Source organism: Anabrus simplex, chromosome 6 (genome assembly GCF_040414725.1).
Source record: "Anabrus simplex isolate iqAnaSimp1 chromosome 6, ASM4041472v1, whole genome shotgun sequence".
NCBI lineage: Eukaryota > Metazoa > Arthropoda > Insecta > Orthoptera > Tettigoniidae > Anabrus > Anabrus simplex.
In genome coordinates, this window is record NC_090270.1 from 343,671,468 (window position 1) to 343,693,256 (window position 21,789).

Below are 21,789 nucleotides of genomic sequence, written 5' to 3' on the forward strand. Positions count from 1 at the left end.
ATTATAACCAACACCTAGCACCCCGATGGCATCTCTTCCTGTACTTTGGGTATCAACACTGTTAAAATGCTACATTCTTCAAAAGCAACCCTCCTCACTTGATGAAATGTATTATTGCTGACAACACTACACAGAGAATTCAATTGGTTTGTTAATATGTCATGCCGTGCTCAGCAGAGAATGAAATGGTGTCTTGTCTGTGTAAGATTGAATTTTATGTAACTTTAATGGAAGAAAGAATCAGTCTGAAAACTTATGTCAGTTTGTATTTCCAAGATTTTTACTTTATGCAAATGATAAAGATACAGTTTATGAGAAAGGGGAGGAATTTGGTATTGTTGTGGAATGGGTATAACTGCAATGAAAGATAAATGTTAATGTATTATTCGACAGTGGAAAATTATGTATTTTTGCAAGTACAGTACTGTAATTATTTAGGACCTTGAAATACATTTTATAACTAATGCTTACTGTAGTCTTGAAGGTTAATGACAAATTTTTGTTGAGGATTGTTAGAAAAAAATGTTTATTTTACCATATTTACTTTACAGTTCTGTATTAATCTGCAGCCTTTTTTACTACTGTTCTTCATTTCATTTTACAATTCGTTTACTTACAAGTTATGCATTTCAGTAATTATATGTCAAACAGGCAGTAATCTTTTTCTGTCATTGTTCTTTCAACTACTTATTATTATCAGGTTGTTTTTTTCAGTCTTTTATTTCTGCCTGTATTATACTTTGTTTGTTTTCATGTGTATCCATTTCCATCTCTATTTAAAACAGATAGGTCTGGTCAGTTGAACAGCCTGTTACTTTAGTTGTATGTAGTAACATTTCAGTACTAAAATTCTGTATTATATGGTTACATTTCATAAACTTGCATAACAGCCGTCCCAATTCAGAACAGCACATTGGTATACATTGTCCTTACACTTTCAATAATATAAACCACATACATATACTTGTTTAACCCTAGAACTGACAAGTATCAAATATTCAACACTTTGGTCCCTGCACTGTTGAATATTCGACATGTTCGTATTTCTTCATGTAATTTCCTCATTTCTTCACCAAAAGTCATGACAGTCTACTTTTTATCGTTTTTGATCTCCACAGCAGTTTCATTCATATTTACAACCTCTTCGGGTGCAGTTTCACAGAAATAGTTTTCTGACCATCTGTTTGAGCACCATTGCTGTAGCGTTTGTAAGCAAACCTTCACGGGCTCATAGAAAGGAAGAGGAAGACATGGGACGATATCAGGACGAGGTTAGGTTGTGACAATTACATGGAACTGAAAGGGACAGCCAATGAAAGAAGAAGAGTGGTTGCATCGACAAGGTATTAGCCTTGATTGTGTCTAAACATGGCATCTTCACTTCATTACGGAATATTACTGTTGGAGTAGTGCCAAAATTTGTTGGGAAGATGAAAGTGACGGTTCTGACTTTGAGGATATTGGAAATGAACAAACAGATTCAGTGTCAGATTTGGAATGTTGATCAGCTATTTCTTTGCATCAAATATTGGTAAGTGAATGTAATGAAGAGTTTCCCATAAAGCAACCTGTCGTAACAACATGGACTAATGATTGCATGCCAATACATTTTCCCTAACATTTTCAAGAATATACCTCTCGGAGTGATGAAACATTTGCTAGTGCATTGAAGGTACATTATTGATAATCTGTATATATTTCAGTTTGTTTGTGACATGTTCCATTTTTGTATATATATGATCAAAATTTTTATTATTATTTTAGGAATTACACTTTTTGAACAGACTGTACACTTTTCTAGTCAAAACATTTAAGCAATTTCATGTCAACACTACAATTCTCCTTGTATTAGCTTTATGTAGATATATGAAACTGTGTAGATTTATTTCATTCCTTATGGATATTTTGTATTTTATTTAGTCAAGTAAAAGCTGCCAAATATGGCTGCCATCACAAGATTTAACATTGCCAGTTCTAGGGTTAATGTTACTTTGTTCTGAAAAATAGAGCACAGAAACTCAAGTACAGACTTATAAAAGCTAAACAGAATACCAAAATTAAATCTAAATAAAAATTAAAGATAATAAAAAGTAGTTTGCCCTGTATATTAGAAGTATTTGATTTTCAGACTATTGGCAGTAATGAAGCCATGTAGCAAAATATTTCAGTCGAAAGCTATGCTGAAATCAGTCTTAAAGCTTCGTCTATCTATCGAGTACATATTGTCAGCTGAGCATTCATATAGTCCTGCATCCATCTGAGTGGCTGGGTCAATCTCAAGCTTTGATTTGATGTGATCATCTTTCATTATCCACTCGTGAATCTGTAATCAGAAATTTTATATTAAGTGGTATGTTTGTAAAGTTTCAGTTCAAATGATATTAGACAAGAATGTGCCATCAAGATAGAGAAGGCAGAAAAGTTATTGGAAGTTCATTAATTTTTATCTAAATTTGTATTTGCATTTGATTCTCTGTTAGTTCAGCAGTTGTAGGGAAATGTGAATTGTATTGCATGCTTCCAAAAAAGTTGGAGGAACACTAGGAACAATAATTAGAGAGAAGTTAGAAATGTAACTACAAGAACAACAGTTTGATTCCAGGAGTGGAAGATCAACAGTGGAGCCCAGTTTTATCATGGGACAAAGAATGGTCAATGATTGGGTATAAGAGATGGGGTATGATGAAGGTATTTATTGACTCAAAGTAGGAAAGGTCTGTGATAGTGCCCCTAGAGCAAACATTTTGGGAAAATCTGCTACTGGAAGTTCTTAGAAGGGAAACAATAAAAATTATTGAAGACATGCATTTTAAACACTGCACTTGTAGGAAAACAGGATTGTTTAAAATTGAATCAGGAGTAAGATAGGGAAGTGTACTGTGAGTTCAACTGTTTGAAATTGTGACGGATATCACCAATAGCAATATGTAAAGGTTAAAAAATGAATACCATGCTATTTGCAGATGATATAGTGATTTGGGAAAAAGATGAGAGACTGTGGTAGTGATTATTTTAAGGGAGAGTAGCTAGATAACCACAGTCTCTAAGATGAGAGCGAGATCCAGGAAAAGCTTAATATATTAAATAGGATGATTAAAGAATAAGGAATGAAAATCTGTGTAAAGAAAAGTAAAACAAGTATAGTAACAAGTAAAAAGAATAACAAGAGAAAAGAAAGGTGGGAAAGGAGCAGTAGTTACTGGGCAGGGACATAGGATAGGAACCAGATATAGAACACACTAGAGGAGTACTAAATAATAATAATAATAATAATCGTATGGCCTCAGCTACCGTGTGCAGACATTTCAATTTGACGCCATCTGGCTGTCTGCTCGTCAATTTCGACGTTCTGTTTTACTCTAGGCCCCCACTAGATGGCATACCGAGTAAACCGAAACTCTCTTGGGCGTCTATGGCTGAGATTTAATGAATTTTGTTGGGTAAACACCAAATGTGTCACCAGAGATCTTTTACATGCCGACATCGTACGACATGGAGTGTCGAATGGACTTTTTTTCCGCCCTTCAAAAATCCGACTACCTCTGCCGGGTTTGAACCCGCTATCTTGGGATCCGGAGGCCGACACTCTACCGCTGATCCACAGAGGCAGTTAGAGGAGTACTATAACACAATGACAGATGAAACAAGGAGAAAACCTCTGGCACTCATCTCTAAATATATGTCAGTATCACTGCAAATGAACAGAAGCATCATCACAGACCATATTGAAAGGTCTATCTCAGCTACAGCAGCTGCAGGGGATTAAAAATCCCAGTCAGTTTTTGCTAGGTACTGTTCTGAAACTTTACAACCTCAATATCTTGCCAATAATAATGCATGAAATAGAAGTTATCAGGTAAAGTCATAAAACTTCATTATGGTTCCGTATTGAAATTTTGCAAAAGGAATCTGACAAACATAGCAAGTTTTAAAAGCCTATTTCTTTTCAAACTATACTCCTTAACGGTAGACATGTACTGGGTTGAGAGTCGTATGTATATACGTCACATAGAAGCTTATTAGTTTTCTTAGAGAGCCGCATCAAAATCAAGATGAAATACAGATGGAGTTCTATTACACAGATGCTATGGTTAACGAGGGATAGATGAAGCCGAACGAACTATGCTCTCAGACACACGATGACACATTCTGTGGTGTGCATAGTGCAGAAATGTCATCATACTGACAATATGTGCATATGCGGTAACTACTGTGGTTGATATCCCGTAGTAGAGTATGTTTAAAGATTGTAAAAATTGATCGCATACAGCATTCAAAATTCTTCTCATAATTGTGTCAAAGCATATTCGTGTTCTAATGTCATTCCATGCCATCTCTCTACCAACAGCACTGGGCTGAGTGGCTTGGATGGTTGAGACGCTCGCCTTGTGATCTGGCTTAATCCATTGGTGTTTGAAAGTGCTCAAATAAGTCGGCCTCATGTCGGTAGATTTATTGGCATGTAAAAGAACTGCAGGACAAAATCCTGGCACCTTGGCATCTCCGAAAACCATCAAAAATAGTTAGTGGGTTGTAAAAGCAATTACATTATTATTCTCCTGACAGTTCGGATCATTCCGCTTGTACAGCCAGAACAGAATTATTGTTTAGATATCAGTAGAAATAATGTCCGGCTCCATGGCTAAATGGTTAGCGTGCTGGCCTTTGGTCACAGGGGTCCCGGGTTCAATTCTCGGCAGGGTCGGGAATTTTAACCATCATTGGTTAATTTCTCTGGCACGGGGGCTGGGTGTATGTATTGTCTGCATCATCATTTCATCCTCATCACGATGTGCAGGTCCTGTACAAGCATCAAATCAAAAGACCTGAACCTAGGGAGCCGAACATGTCCTTGGGTACTCCTGGCACTAAAACCCATACGCTATTTCATTACAATAGAAATAATGCTTTGATATCCGGCTCCATGGCTAAATGGTTAGCGTGCTGGCCTTTGGTCACAGGGGTCCCGGGTTCGGTTCCCGGCAGAGCCAGGAATTGTAACCGTCATTGGTTAATTTCACTGGCACGGGGGCTGGGTGTATATGGCGTCGTCATCATCATCATCATCATCATCATCATTTCATCACCATCACGACATGTAGGTTGGCTATGGGCGTCAAATCAAAAGACCTGCATCTGGCGAGCCGAACTTGTCCTCATACACTCACGGTACTAAAAGCCGTACACCATTTCAATGCCTCGATAGTTCCTTATGAAACGTAAGTATTTTGGCCATTGCCTGCATTAAATACTTTTAAATCTCATTGTAATATATTCCTATAAGGAAATGTGTAATGTACTCATTTTATTTGTTTGCTCTGATTTTATCTTCCTAATCAGAGATGGTTATTTGTTTGTTACTCTACTCATGTAGGATAAAGAAAGCTTATTCAAAATAAGATTTTGTTTAATGAAGTCTAAACTAATATTTTATGATGATGGATTTCCAGAAACGAGTTGTTGAGGGAAGATTCTAAATTGTGCTTTCACTTAAAATATTCTTGAATCCTTATCTGTCCCGGAGAAAAATCCTATTAGGGCATATATTTACCCCAATTTGTCTGCCTGACTTCAAACTTTATCTTCATATTATGATCCCTCTTATTTTAGAAAACTCCATGTCGTTCCTCTGCTGACAGCTCGGAACATTCCGCTTTGTTGGGCAGCTCATTCCCTTGCTTCCAAGTCTTCCCAGCCCAAAGTCTGTAGCATTTTTTTTAACACTACTCTCTTGTCAGAAGTTACCCCGAACAAATCGTGCTACTTTCCCGTGGATTTTCTCCACTTCTTGAATCAAGTAATCTGGCTGTGCATCCCAAACACTGGAACTGTAGTCTAATTTAGGTTCTTACTAGTGAATTACATGCCCTTTACTTTACATCCTTACTGTAAGCCCTAAGTACCTCCTTGTGTAATCACCTAGGTATTTACAGTGATTTCCATAATGCATTTTCACTCCATCTGCATCATGGACTGGGGGCTGAAAATGCTAAAGGGTTGTCTTCTGATACTCAGATACCACTTTTATTCGCCAGACTGAGATCAGGAACTTATAATTTCTTTATTTTTTTAATGAAGTTATTTTAGTGTATTCTATGTCTTAGGCAACCTCCAAGTGGAGGGAGATTTTGAAAATAAAAAATCTGAGAGGACTTCTTCTTTAGTGAAACTTACAATCTGACTTTTACCCTGTTTATCATCATCCCATGTTGTATTTCCCATCTTGCAACATTGTTGACGTCTTTTTGTTACTCAATACAGTATAATGAGTTTGCTTTCAAAACCAAAACAAGCCTCGAATGTAGAAATATTAAAAAGTACCATACATTACAACAACACTCACGAACTTGGCCTACAGACAGTACACAAGAAGAAACAGCTCTAAGTCAGAACCCTCACAATCCTCACCAATGCTGGTAAATTCAGAGAAATTGTAGACCTCATGGACAGACACTTACTCAGAATTTTAGGTTTGAGTGAAATGAAATGGTTCATGGAAGAAAACCTTATGAAATGGTTATATCTTGTACTGGAGTGGTAACCCTAATGAAGCCGGAAATGGAATTGCTTTCCTTCCCCACAAAGATGATGTGCAGACGGACATCAGTTGTATGAGTGACATTGAAATGAAATTGCGTGTTGGCCAGGTTTTGCATACCTTTCTCTAAGTATATGCCCTACTGGTAGGCTGTCTTTCGGATGAAGAAGATCAGGTCCTTGTAGATCTAGAGGACCTAATAAAAGACGATGACATCACAATTATGGGAGACCTTAATGACCAAATTGGGACAGACAGGCAGGGCTGTAAAGACACCATAGGACCCCATAACTATGGTGGTAGACACTTCAAGCAATCGTTATCACGTTTTCCACCTTTACATTACAATCTAACTCTTTGATAGACTACATTAAAATCGATACGTTTCATCCCTGCCGGGACATCAGTCGACACATGAATAACAGACCTTATAAAAATTGTTACATGGATATTGGTACATGTACACAGTAAAAAATACATTCATTTTATAAATAAAAACGACGTGTGACATCTTGTCCTTAAAATATCAAATGTGGCTGCAACTTTTAATAAAAATCTTGAGGAGTCTGTATGTTGAGCATAATTGATGTTGATGGATTGAGTTGTGCAGAGACATGGAACATTCAATTTATAGGTGGAACATTTGACTAGGACTGCAAGGTTGTTGACAGAGTACTGCTTAAGTAATCCGCTGGTGTCTTGTCCCGTATGAATCAACCTAGCTCCTCCAAAGTTACGGCATTCTCGTCTTTGAACAACTCAATCCATCAACATCAATTATGTTCAAAATATGGACAGACACCTCAAGATTTTTATTACAAAGTTGTACTCGCGTTAGATATTTTAAGGAAAAGACGTTGCACGTCGTTTTTATCTATAAAGTGAACATATTTCTTACTGAGTATATGTACCAATATCCATGTGAGAATTTTTATAAGGTCTGTTATTCATGTGTCTACTGATGATGTCCCGGTAGGAATGAAACGTGTATCGATTTTAATGTAGTCTATCAATAAAGACTCAGATTGTATTGTAAACGTGGAATACGTGATGAGGATTGCTAAAGTGATACTTATGACAATATGGGCTTAGCACAATGAAATTTATTTTATGTAATATGGAGGTACAAACCTGATAGACTTCTGTACATCAAATAACCTGAGCATACAAAACTCGTGGTTTCAGAAGAGAGAGAGCCATAAAAATCACTCGCTACAATTGAGATGGGAAGCACAAGACAGCGATAGGCTATATAATAACTGATAGATGTGGTAGTCAGTTCGCCGGCCCCGTGGTGTAGGAGTAGCGTGCCTGCCTCTCACCTGGAGGCCTCGGGTTCGATTCCCGGCCTGGTCAGGGATTTTTACCTGGACCTGAGGGCTGGTTCGAGGTCCACTCAGCCTACGTGATTACAATTGAGGAGCTATCTGACGGTGAGATAGCGGCCCCGGTCTAGAAAGCCAAGAATAACGACCGAGAGGATTCGTCGTGCTGACCACACGATACCTCGTAATCTGCAGGCCTTCGGGCTGAGCAGCGGTCGCTTGGTAGGCCAAGGCCCTACAAGGGCTGTAGTGCCATGGGGTTTGGTTTGGTAGTCAGTTCATCACAGATGTTAAGGTTATCCCAAGTGAATGCCTCGATAGTGACCACTGCGTTTCGGTTGTGTACATTGGGAATGTCATGTGTAAGAGAATGCCAAATATCAAGACCTGGTTGCCAGGAGAAGATGGGAGAAAAGAAGAATACCAAAGCAAGATCTCAACCAAATTACTAAAGAATGAAAAAGAGGGGAGTAGAAGAAAAGTGGCTATGATTCAAGAATACCCTGGTTTGAGAAGCCAAATCAGTATGTGGAAAGACAAGTGCAATATGCAGGCAGAAAGAATGAGAGGGTGGAAACTGCTGTAAAAGAAAGAAATGCAGCAAAGAAGAGGCTAGATAATGAAAAACAGAAATCATCGTCCGGGAAGATGAAATTCAGTATCTGGCACAGGAGTACCAGATTATGAAGAAAAGGAAAAGTATTGAGGTGAGTTCACTACCAGGCTAAGAGAAGACTGTGAAAGTAACAGGAAGTTGCTTCATAAAGTAGCCAAGAATAGAAGTGCGCATGGCAATATCCTTGCACTGGAAACAGAGGACGGGAACCTAGTGAAGACAGATCAAGGCATCAGCGAAGAGATGAACTACTTCAATACTTTTTTAAATGGAGAAAGTCTTGGAAATGACATCAGTGAAGATTGCAGTTTAAGTGCGAGTGATGGAGCACAACACCATCTGACATGGTTAGAAGTGGAGTCCCCGGGGTTTGACGACCTCACTGTTGACATGATAAAGGCATACAGAGTTCTCTCTGAACAGGACATCAGGGGATTATCATCATCCCCTGTATAAAAAGGGAAACAGGAAGAAATGTGGAAATTTCAGGGGCATCACCCGACTTTCTCACTCAAACGTCTGGAGAAAATAATTGAAAGAAGACTCAGGAAAATAGTAGAAACATCACCAGAGGAAGAGCAACACAGCTTCAGGATGAACTGAAGCACTAGAGACCTACATTTGCTGTCAGAATACTAACAGAGAAGCACTGGGATTATAGAAAGAACTTGGTGATCGTTTTTATGGACATCAAGAAGGCCTACAACAGTGTCCCTAGGAAGATGATCTTGGAATGCCTAGAAGGTAAGGTATAGGTGTGCCAAACTTCCTGATTGATAAAGTAATGATTCTGTATCAAAAATGCTTTAGCTGTGTCCAAGTTGGGGATTGAAGATCAGATTGGTTTGAAACCAAGGGAAGAGTCCAGCAGGAAAGTGGCTTGTCACCACTCCAATTCGTCACGGATAAGATAATAAAATCCATCAAAGAACATTACAAAGAGCGTAACATTGTAATATTTGCAGATAATGATCTCATTTGGGGAGCAACTGAAGCAGAAGAACAGGAGAAACTCAATTTTGAAGTGACAAGTTTAAAGAATAAGGACTAAACAGTAAAACAAAAACTATTGAAATGACTATCAACAGGAAAGGTACACATTCAAACATTTTTTTCTGGGGGGAACTTGGTTACAATCTGTTAATTTTTGTTGCCATAAGACCTATCTGTGTCATTGCAACATAAAACAAATTGAAAAAAAAAAAACAATCTGTTTTTAACTTCAAACATCTTGGAAATATCATTTCAAAAGGTAACATGATAAAACAAGAAATACTTCATAGGACTCAATAACAGAACACCGATTACTTACATGTAGGTAGCTGTGAGCATACAACTCTATTCCATCCTTGAACCAGGTGATCGAAGGGCGTGGACTCCCCTTTGCTAGGCACTGGAATACTATCTTATGTCCCAGCATATATTCATAGTCAAAATGAGATGCTTGCAGGATTTTGGCTCCCTGGAAGTAGAGATTTTGTTTTACCTTTCTTTTCCAAATAGTGGTGTTTTAGTACCTTGCATTTCATCTATGTGGTGTCCAGTCTTTAAACATTTCAATTTGGTTTTCGTTTTAATTATGGTGTTTTTATTACATGTTTTTGTCCCAGGTTGTTTTTACTATCAAAATGCAGTGTACATATTAAACCCCTCCCTGCCTCCTTTCAGATGATAGTAATGGAGTTATGAGTAATACCACTTGATGATCGCAACTTTCCTGTATAAATGCTTTCAATGTTCCCTCTTTAAATCTTCTATTAGCAGAAAAAAACAACATACTGTACTAGCAGCTCTTAGGGAGTGGGGGATAAGAACCTTTATTGTGACATTTTAAGAAATTCAATATTCTCACACCTCTGTACCATACACAGCCAAGGCTGTATATACAAAGGGGATAATATGCTAATGTTGTGTTTTTCCTTGCCATATGTTCCTATCTTCCACCCAAGTTTGCTGTTTTTTAAATACAGTAGAATCCCGTTTATCCAAAATAAAGGGGCCGGAGCCACTTCGGTTGGTGCTTTTTTTTTTGGATGACACATGGTAAATATTTTCGGTAGTTAAATGTCAAAATAAAAATGCATAAACTCTGTTAAGAAAAGGTTCATACTGTATATTAACATTAAAATGTTTACATAATGTCACTGATTGTACAAAATCAGTGATTTTCTTCTGAATTTTCTTGGTGCATCGCTGTCGTACAGCTTTGTCGCGCCACTGTTTAATTAACAATACATCAACTGGTGTAGATTCATTGCTTTGTTCAACAAAACGCAAAGCAATCTGAAATAATGAAACAATATTTTGGTTACTACTGAAGTGAATACTGTATACAGTAATTTTATGACAGTACTGTAATTGAAGCGTGTGGTACTGTATTTTAATAAAAATTCGATATCAATCTTACCTCCAATGCATTAAATCCATCATCTGGTATAACTCAATTCTCAGAACTGCTATTGTCAAGGTCGGAATCATCTTGCATAATGCTCGTGATATATAATAATAATAGTAGTAATAATAATAATAATAATAATAATAATAAAAATAAAAAAATCCTGCTTGTTCAAGGAAAAATATATCATGGAATGAACTAGAGGGTAAGAAACGGTTTTGTTTTATGCTACACGTGCATTCTGGCATAAGTCATAATATAAAAATAGGGATATAGCAAGAGAATTACTAATATCGACGGCTAAGAACGAGAGGGTAAAAACAAAATATTAAAATACTATTTTGCCCGAGCATTTCAGTTAAGCCGGGTTTCAGTTAAGCGAAGTTGGGTTAAGCGGGGTTCTACTGTATACATTACCAAGATGAGTTACAAGAAGATGTGAGGCAGTAGGAATAATTATGACTACCTGGCTACTAGAAGGTTTAAAGAGGGAACATTGAAAGCATTTATACAGGAGAGTTGCGATCATCAAGTGGTATTACTCTTAGCTCCATTACTATCATCTGAAAGGAGGCAGGGAGGGGTTTAATATGTACACTGCATTTTCTTAGTAAAAACAACCTGGTACAAAAACATGTAATAAAAACACCATAATTAAAACTAGAACCAAATTGAAATGTTTAATAATTATGACTTCATGGAGATGCTTAGATATGCTATAAACAATTGAGCTATAGTGATTTCCCAGTATAAAATAGATAGAAGATTGTTAATTGTACTATCAGAAAGTTAATACTTCTAAATTTCTTTTGAAATTCCTTCATATGTAGCATTTATTCATACTTCCTTAAAATTCTCTTAGTTGACTACAGCCCACTCATAGTTGTATAAGGGCCATTCATAAAGAAACAAGCTGGAGGCTACAAAACGAAAACCAGTACCATTATTTCAAAAGTGTTGCCCAGTACTGTCCCACTGCGACACAAGGCAGTGAATGGCCATCTTGTAAAATTCCTGGAGCTGCGTTGTGAACCAATTCCGAACGTACTTCTTGACATTGGTGTCCGAGGTAAATTGTTTGCCTCTCTGGGCCTTCTTTCGCGACAACCCTGTATGCTTCCACTGGACATTTTGACTCAGGTTCGAAGTGATGACACCAGCGACCACTCCTGACAGGAACTCATTCCCTTCCTTGGCACAGCACAGCAGATGTTCAAGAGAGACGTCCATTCGACATGCTTCCTGTGCTGGCTGAACACTGTGAAGCACCCATTGGGTGCATTTCTAGCAAAATTTCAATCTGTCCTTAATGATGGTGTGAACACTTTGGACGCTCACTCTGACCTCTGCGGCAATGGCTGCTACCATAACTCGCCCGTCTTGCTTAACGAGAGCATCCACCTGCTGCACAATGGCATCGGTAATGCAGTGTGGCATTCCAGACTGTGAATCAACGGCCAGCGACATGCGTCCTTCCCTGAATCGCTTGTGCTATGCCTTGACCCTTGCAACGGACTGCAGAGCTCTCAGTACATTTGTGCCATTTTTCGATGAATTTTTGCTCCCCTGACTCCTTCTGCTGTCAGGAAATGCTCTACACTCCTTTGCCCTTTTTCTGAAGCCTCCATTTCACTGTTTTCAGCACGACTGGATGCAGTGGACGATGTGTGCGTGCTCGCTCTGTCGTCTGTGCACCGATGTTCTTCCAGCGCCGAGTTTAGGGCCTCAGCATTTCTGTAGGGACCACGCCTTCTTCCGTAGGCAATTGCACTACGATCCTTTCAATTTTCATTTTATAGCCTTGAGCTCATTTCTTTTTGAATGGCCCTCATATTGGTTGGGTGTTAATATCTTTGTCAGTTTTCTTGGCTTGTCTTACTGTGATCTTACTTTGATCTTACTTTTGCTCTACTTAGTTATTAGCTTTAAAAAAAATGACATCAGAGATACCCAAATGAATGTTATGAACATGCGAGATACTTTTTCCTTCAGTCTTCCAATAAAATAGAATATTAATCAGTACTGAATTTATTACAGTATCTTTCAGACTGGAGTATAATAAAATGTCAGATGTGAGAGCAAGGATGTAGTCATTATTGATACTGAGTTAATTTAGTGTCTGACCTACTTAGTCACAGAGGTAGAAGCTTGAAAATTATGTAGTTTCTCTGGTGTTCTAATTTTAAAAACGCTTGTCAGTAGAAAAGCAAGGACTTTTGAGTACTAGAAGATAGGAATTTCCATGTCATAATAATTTTCATTACATTGTAAGTCTCTAATATGTAATTTTTCATCTTGTTGAATGATTATTTAATGGAAAGTCTTAGGTTCCCAATGAGGGACTTGGATTTTTTCAATGCCTGAAAGCCTTACATCTAACTAATGAATGATGATTTGTTAATTAAAAAAAATATTATTTTATTTTCACTTACATTGTGATTGTTGTAGTACTTGTCTGATTCTGTATCTCTGTATTGGCCGGTTACTGGCAGCCCAATCTGGAACTTGCTCTTCGTTCGACCCCTTGCTCGACCTCTTCGCCCCAGTGCTCCTCGTGGTACCCCACATACCAGCAGCAGCAGTACAACACAGAAAAGGGTGCTCCTGTTCATTTCTATAATAAATTTGATGTAATAAATGACTTGGTATATGCAAACCCATTTTTAGTGAGGTATGATGCAAGAGGAGAAGGTGAAGAAACAATTCTACATTAGAGAATTAAATCCCCTGTGATGAATTGGACAAACTACATAGCGTTGAACCTCATTAATCCAGTCTAATTTGGGGTTAAGTTGACCAGTTTAACAACAGTCTGTATGAACTGAAATAACTAGTCTTTGCCCATTCCAACTGCTTTGCCAGTCTTTCTGCAGCAGCTTCAGTTCCTCTGACTGTAGTTGTGCAAACCACTTGTAGACAGCATCGTCTGCTTCACTTCACATTTTTCTCTTTAAGTTTCAGCACAGATGTTTACAGTGTTTTAGTGGTTCTGTACTTGGCAGAAAACTTAGACACAGGTGTACCTTTTTCAAGTTTTTCCATTACAGCTAATTTTTCTTGTATAAAAATAACTTTGTGTTTTGTGTTTCTGTCCAGAAAAGGGCTTATTCAATAACGTAATGATGAGAACGAGCTGCATAATAGGTTCTTTTACGTGCCAGTAAATCTACGGACACGAGGCTGACCGGACTGAGCCAGGATCAAACCTGCCGAGTTGGGGTCAACCTCCTGAGCCACGCAGCCTGGCCCAAGCTGCTGTGTGATTTACAGCTGAGAACAAACAGCTACATGACAAATGCAATTGTTGATGTGACAACGAGCTTTTGGGCTTTTGCCGTGTCAGAAATCGAGGTGAAATTCTTTACGTTTTTCAGAGAACTTCGCTCCGCTGCTTCAGAAGAAAATTTTGTTCACGAGGAAGACTTGTCTGATAATGAACGTTTGAATTTAAGAATTCTTTACCGTCAATGGTACTCTCGTTCATCACTAGGTGGCTCACTGTGCGCTGGCGACACCATCTTGGTTCCAGTTAAGATGTTTCTAGTTCCATCATGTGTGCATGGGACGTAAACAGCAAGATCATCAGACGAATGCAGCTTACTCCCCAGTACTGAGCCAGAACTGAACTGTGGTCAGTGGTGCTTTTGGCAGATAAGTCATGAGTCACCTGATGGTAGAGAGAATATGGACAAGGGCTTAGGGAGTGATATTCACTCTGTAATCTCTCTGACAGGAACGCCATTTGGAGTGAGGGTGGTATCATCTTTGAGGCATGAACAGAGCTTGTCGTCGCTGATGGAGGTACCCTGAATATAAACCATACATTGAGGAGGTGTTATCGGAACATGAAACCCCCTTTGTTCCATTTGTCTCTGAGAACTTCATACTGATACCCGATAATGACTGCCCCCACATCGCTCGTTATGTGTTGGTATGGCTTTGTACTTCATTATACAAATTCTGAGCTGGCCATTACAAAGCCGAGTCCTCAGTCCCATTAAGCACCTATGGATTTGCTTGGGCCAAATGTCCCACATCAACATTTTTTTACACCCTAAGTGAAACGACACCAACACTATATTAGAGGAATGGATGCATATACCCCAGCACCTTGCATCATCACAAGGGGTAGATTAAAGTGTTCAGTGACAGAAAGAGATAAGTGAGTGTCCTTTAAATTCTGTTCAATGAAATTCAGTGAATATGCGAAAATTTGCAACTTTTTAAGTCATGAAATATTGTAAAAGTAACTTAACACTGAACTTTTAATGAGTATGTCCACAGGGCATAATTCATGTTGTGTGTTGTGTTTTAAAAACAAGGTTTCAGGTAATGAAATATAACAATTAAAATGTTTTGAAATCATCCGCCTTTTGGGTTGGTCATTGTATTTAATGGGATAGTATTTGTAACTTATCTTTTAAGTTAGATTTTTCTCTTTCACCAATTTCTTGACAAGAGGGAACTTCTTCCTGTGGAATAGAATTGACTGGCTCCTCATGAGTGATAGCAGAGGGAGACAAGTACAGACATTGAGAGAAAGGAGAATAGTTTTAAATTCAGTCTCTGCAAACTGATATCATGAGTTTGGTTTTTGACAAATGACATTTCTTACTCCTTAGTACAAGCCTGTGGACACTTTTTGAAATGCCAATCTAAGTTAACTTAAGGATGCACAAACCTGTACAGGCATCAGATTAAACACTTTTTATCAAACTCTTTTTTTATTTATTTTTCAACATGTAGTAAATACTTTCCTGATGAATAGGGAGAGAACCAATATTCTGTCAATTGAAGAGCTTGTCAGGTCATACAAAATATTTGCAGTAGTTTGAAAATCATATAATTTCATTTTAAAATGTAAATATTCTAAATGATTAACTTTAAAAATCAGAAAGGGAATAATTTGAAACTGTTAATTTTCTCTTTGAATTTCATTATATTGACAGACTTATTATCTCTTGGAAAAATATCAAGATTTTAGAATTTGGCCTTCGTATTCAATATACATGACCCATTGCTTGGAAAAGGACCTAAAGTCATATTTTTCATTTTTGAGATTTTTGTCGTTATCAAAATTGTCATAAGATACTGAGCATTTTAAAAGGGGATTATCTATTGTGAACTTTTGTAATAGTGAGAAGTGACAGTACATATGACAAACTTTGTTTATACAATGCACAATTTGTGTGCTGTATCTTTATTAATTATGATGATTAATAAAGTGTTTATTAATTAATTAAAAGGAGTTCATGCTTCTAGGTGCAGTGCTTCAGAAGATATTAATTATTGACTGTTGTTATTAAGAAAACTGTATTTTGATAAAAACACAATTACAGCTTTCAGTAATTTTGTTACCAATTGTACAAAGTTTTCACCACATCGAGTGGTGATGACGCGAACTCCTGCGTAACTCAGTTTGTTAAGAAGACCAATAGATAGTGCAGGAAGTCAAAACATAGAAATACAATTATTACACCCCAAACACTTCTGTTGAGCTCTGCAGTGAAATTTCCATTGCCGACTTCTTTCCGCGCAGCAGGTCACAAATTAGTTTCAACAGTTTTAAAAAGTCAGCTGTGAGTAAAATACTCTGTGCACTCAACTACTTCCTCTTCAATTTGGATAATTAAGAGAACAGTGATTTAAATTTCATAAAAATTATAAAAGTTGAAGCCTAAGACTATTAATAATGGTTTTAATGCCTATTTCATTTATATTATATTATGGATGTTGAAATCTAACAAGTCAGTATTTATAATAAATCTTTTGTAAAAACAATTACTTGAAGGTTGACGTAAGGAAAGCTCATCTTCAGCAATAATTTTAATATAACTGTGGGAAGGATTATTTAATATTTTAAAAAGATTATGATTAATTGAACTAACAGCAGCATTTCATTTTCTTCTGAAACCTGAGTTTGCAGTTTATACCGTCAGTGGATCTAGCAAAAAGAGGCTGCTTCATGTGCTAAGATGAGGATATTTTTCTGAACGGACCTATGGAAATAGTAAGAGAATGCAACCATCATGTTTAGTTTTATGTTATAGTATTTCTCTATGGGGTAGATTTTGTTAATTAACAATCATTTGTCATATTAATTTCATAAAATTCTGTTTAAAAACAGAATACTAGTAGAAAGTTTTCAGTGAAGTTTTACTCTTGGAATAGAAGATAGTTATTATAATATTACTCTTGAAATGCAAAATATACTTGCTTGCGAGTTCCTGTTGCAAAGTGTCCAATGTGTATTGATACTGTGAAGTCCGCCTGAGGTCTCAGGGTCACAGTCAAGCCCTACATTGACAAGAGCTTTAACAAGCACCTTCCTCATTTCCTCCCCTCCTCTTCTCATGTCCTGCTCTCTGTCACTCCAATAGCCTTTCACTCCTGTATTGATGTGTCTCAAGTTGTTGAGAAGGAAAATGTGTACTGCTTTGTCTGTTAAAACTGAATATTAATTTTTAAAACAAGTTTATTTGAAGAAGTCTTAATTTGGATCTAAAGATTCTTTATCTTGTTCATTACTTTTTCCTGTCTATTTCTTTTTATCCTTCACTCCAAAACCAAGCTTTATATTCTGTTACAATTTATGCCATCTTCTAATATGTATGTGGAGTCCTCAGCCTGAAAGCTCTTTGGATCCTCAACACGTCCACCATTAGCTTTAATAGGAAGCCTATATGTTGCTAAGAGGCCTGCTAAGGAAATGAGATAGTTTCCTATTGTTTTCCTCCCTGTGCCAGAAGGTGCTATTACATATTATTCTCGTATTATGCTCAGCTCGAAGCTTATTGACAAACAGTTCATCAGTTACGATTTTGACTCAAGTCCTTTTGTTTTTGCAAGATCCCTTCTATCAGCTAATTCAGTCCTACCATCTCAAATCTACTCATTGTGTGTATAGCTGTGTTACATTTGACACAGCTCTCTCTAATACGTGTTACTTAGCAGGGCAGACTTTTACCAACTAAGCACACAGTATGGTTATTTTAATTTTCAACACCAGTGTAACAGCTCTGGTCCAATTGTACATGTACAGGGTTTACTTATTAGAACTGTTCATTTTAGATTAATGCCAGTGTCAATGTCACACATGACAAAATTCTACTAGTGGATTCACTAATTATAGGCTGAGAGATTTTTTGCCTCTTTTGTAAAATAATTTGTAATATGTGCATAATATTTTTAAAGTGTTAATTTGATTGTATTTGCACTACTGGATATATTGACAGTTTTAGTCCATGGCTGAAGATGACCCATAATGGGTCCCATTGTATACGTGACTTTGCATCATATTAAATGGTATTGAAAGGATGAGAGTCGAATACAGGCAGCCGAAATGAAGTTCTTGAGGACTATGATACAGAAGAGTAGAAGAGACAAAAGAAGGAATGAGAAAATCCGGGAAGAAATTGGAGTGGAAGTAATGAATGATAGAATAGAGAAGAGCCGACTAAGATGGTTTGGGCACATAAATTGAATGAGTGATGAGAGAATGCCAAGAAGAGTGATGAAAATGCAAACGCAAGGAAGGAGAGGCTGCGGACGACCACAATTGAGATGGAAGGACACAATCCAACGCAGTATTAGAGAAAGAAACATGGACTGGGACAAATAGTTGGAGGAGTGGTGGAAAGACCGAAGAAAGTGGAGAGGGACCATATTTGCCCCTTCCCGGCTACAGCTGGGTAATGGGAAATGATGATGATGATGATGATGATGACGATGATGATTAAATGGTATGAATAGGTGGACCTTCATTTTAATTTCTTATTAACATATTTTTCTGCGAAGACATACAACAGCTAACCTTATGAACAATTTATCATGGAGAATGGCTGATATTAGCATATTGTCAAGACCAAGGATGAGACTAAGACAAAAGAACAATGGTAATAATCTACATGTAGCCCATACTAGGAGAGAGAACACACTCTATATCTCACCATAGAGGCAGGCTTCTAAACTGAAGTTGGCAGGTTCAATCAAGTGGTATTTGAAGGTATTCAGTCTTGTGTCGACATTGAAGAACTCTTATGGGATAATATTCCAGCACCTCGGCGTCTCCAAAAACCATATGAAAATGAAAACCTACAACCTGTTTTCCAGTCATTGACCGGGTCAGGGATGGAATGAATGAAGCCCCTATCCTGCGGCAAGGATAGGAATTGTGCCGGCTGCCGACGCCTGTCTCGCTCCTCTGGGGCAATGATGAATGACTGACAGATGAAATGAAATGATAATGGAGTGTGTTGCTGGAATGAAAGATGGCAGGGAAAACTGGAGTACCTGGAGAAAAACCTGTTCTGCCTCCGCTTTGTCCAGCACAAATCTCGCATCGAGTGACCGGGATTTGAACCACGTAACCCAGCGGTGAGAGGCGGACGCGCTGCTGCCTGAGCGGTGGAGGCTCTAGTTAGGGGTACTTAAAACAAATTCTTATTCATTTCATTCATTCATTCATTCATTCATTCATTCATTCATTCATTCATTCATCAATACGGCTATTTGAGAACGACATTTACACAATCTACCTGTTCTTTTGTCATGCATACTAATGCCCTTCTCTTTGCACTCTTACCAAAGATCCTTAAGTCTTTCGCTTCTCCTTTCTCTTTCTTCTGCTGAGATGTTCCATGGCTTTTTCAGAGTATCCCTCACTCGCAACCTTTTTCTTAAATTTTGTTCTGTCCCGTATCTCTTCCTTCTCGATGCCACTTCTGCTAGGTTTGTAAGCCACCCAGGCTGTGTTTTCCACTTTTCTTGTAGGAATATTTTGTTGGCCAGCTTCTGTTGATTCATCATTTTTTAAAGTGTCCATAAAAGTCCAGTCGTCTTTTCCTTGTCGTAGTCACAATTTTTTAGATGGTTTTATAGAGTTCCTGATTTGATCTGAAACAGGAAGTATGTTCGTCATTTTGCAACTTCTTTGGACCCAAGATTTTTCTCTTTTTTTCAAGGTCTGAGTCTGCCACCCTGGTCAGTATTTCTGCTCCATACGGACACTCTGTTCTGACTGCTGTGCAGTAATGTCTTAATTTGGCTTCAATAGAAGTGGACTAGTCGAAGACCATAGTCGAAGACCATATCCATCCTCCTCACCCACTCTTTTAATGCCTCCTTTTTATTTGATTGGGAGTGAGAATTTCTCCCAAGTATTTAAATTTATGAATGCGATGGATGTCTCCAAACTGAGTTACAATTCTGTCAGTATCATCTGCTTTGTCCGAGTCCATGAATGCTGGTTTTTGAAAGGAAATTCTTAATCCTGTTGTTGTTATTATTCTTAATTGGCTTGACATCCCTTTGTGGGCATTTGCCTTCTACAGAAGTTTCTGCCATTCTTACCTCTCCCTTGCTGTGGTCCTCCAGTTCTTAATTCTCAGGATGTGGATGTCCTGACTCATGCGTTCCTCCCACCTCATCTTTGGTCTTCCAACTTTTTAGGATTCTTCTGGCAATGTATTATATATTTTCTTCATCACTATCTATATAGTCATTGGCATGAAGTACATGTCCAGTCCACTCTAGCCTCTTGATCTTCATGACTTTAACAATGTCTGGTTCATTAAATAACCTTTAACTTTAAGGTTGTATAGTCTTCTCCACAGTATTTTCTCCTACTGGCCCAAAAATACATCTCAGAATTTGAATTTTTCTCTCGAAGATACCAAGCTGTCTTCTATTATATTTTGACAGAGGCCACATTTCATAACCATGTGCTAGTACAGATTTCGCCGAGACTTCGTAGAAAAGGCAAAGCAAAGTCATCTCCTTACAGGCCAGGAAGGCCCTTGGAGGGGTGGAAGGTAGAGGCTTTCATTATCTGTACACTTGGCACTTGGTGGGGTGGAGTGGTTAGCTCTATGCCCAGCTACTTTTGCCCCCAGGGATTAACCTGGTACTCATTTTTGGAGTAGGTTGAATGAACCTCGGGACCACTCACTAGGTTAATAAAATCTTTGAGCTTGAGTGTTGCTCAGAATTTCGTCAATGTCCAGGGAGAAGTAGCTTGTAGCTACACACAAACATTCCTGTAGATGTGAAATGTAAAAAAAGCAGATGGGTTGATAATGTTTCTGGCAATATACTAAAAGCAACAATACAAAAGTACTTGTTTTATTACTGTTTACATGAAAGACCTATACCAAGTGAATGGAGAGTTGCTATAGTAGTCCCTGTGTACAAGGAAAGACTGACAAGTATGAGGCATCGTAAGTTATGATCTTCATTTCCGTGTTGACGTTTAACTAATAATGTAGAGTTTGAGGGATGTTCCACCATTCAACACATTAATATATTTTGGTTTGATAGAAGACAGTTCGGGTTAAGAAAAGATCATTCTACTGAAGCTTACTTGTAAGATTCCAACAAGATACAACAGATATCTCAAATTCAGGCAGTGAAATGAACTGTATCGCGATTGACCTATCCAAGGCTTTTGTTAAGATGAATCATGGGAGGCTACTGTTGAAAATGAGTTCTATCGGACTAGACAAGAGAGTGAGTGAATGGATGACTAAATTTCTAGAAGGCCAGTGACCTAGATGTTAGGCCCCTTTAAACAAAAAAGCATCAGATTTCTAGCAAACAGAACTCAGTGGAGTAGGAGAAGCAAAGCAATGATTAAGAGGTGGGTACTGCAAGGTGATACGAGTAAAGAACTGGAAGTTACAGGGTTGTGAGCGATCTTAACAATATTGTGAAATGGACAGCAGACGATGCTAAACGGGGTAAAAAGTCGGGTTGTAAATTTTACGAAGAGGATGGCATGAAAGTAGCTCATTGGGATCACTGTAAATATCTAGGTGTAAGAAAAGACAAAGATACAAAGAAACACTGCCTTGCAGTATCCACCTCTTAATCATTCTGGATCAGCCCTTTGGCTGTCCTGAGCATTTTGTGGGCCTGG

General features: G+C 38.0%; 2 protein-coding genes across 3 annotated transcripts in view; one reads left to right on the plus strand and one right to left on the minus strand.

Moving 5' to 3' along the window:
• Positions 1-21,789, plus strand: part of Plod (procollagen lysyl hydroxylase) — a 243,681-nt gene that overhangs the window by 150,237 nt on the left and 71,655 nt on the right. The window lies entirely within an intron of this gene.
• LOC136875803 (immunoglobulin domain-containing protein oig-4) lies at positions 391-17,211 on the minus strand. The gene is made up of 4 exons (XM_067149404.2): positions 17,092-17,211; positions 13,307-13,488; positions 9,792-9,941; positions 391-2,323 (listed from the first exon to the last, which is right to left on the minus strand). Exons 2-4 carry the CDS (start codon positions 13,484-13,486, stop codon positions 2,165-2,167), a joined length of 489 nt encoding a protein of 162 aa, XP_067005505.1. The 5' UTR covers positions 13,487-13,488; positions 17,092-17,211; the 3' UTR covers positions 391-2,164.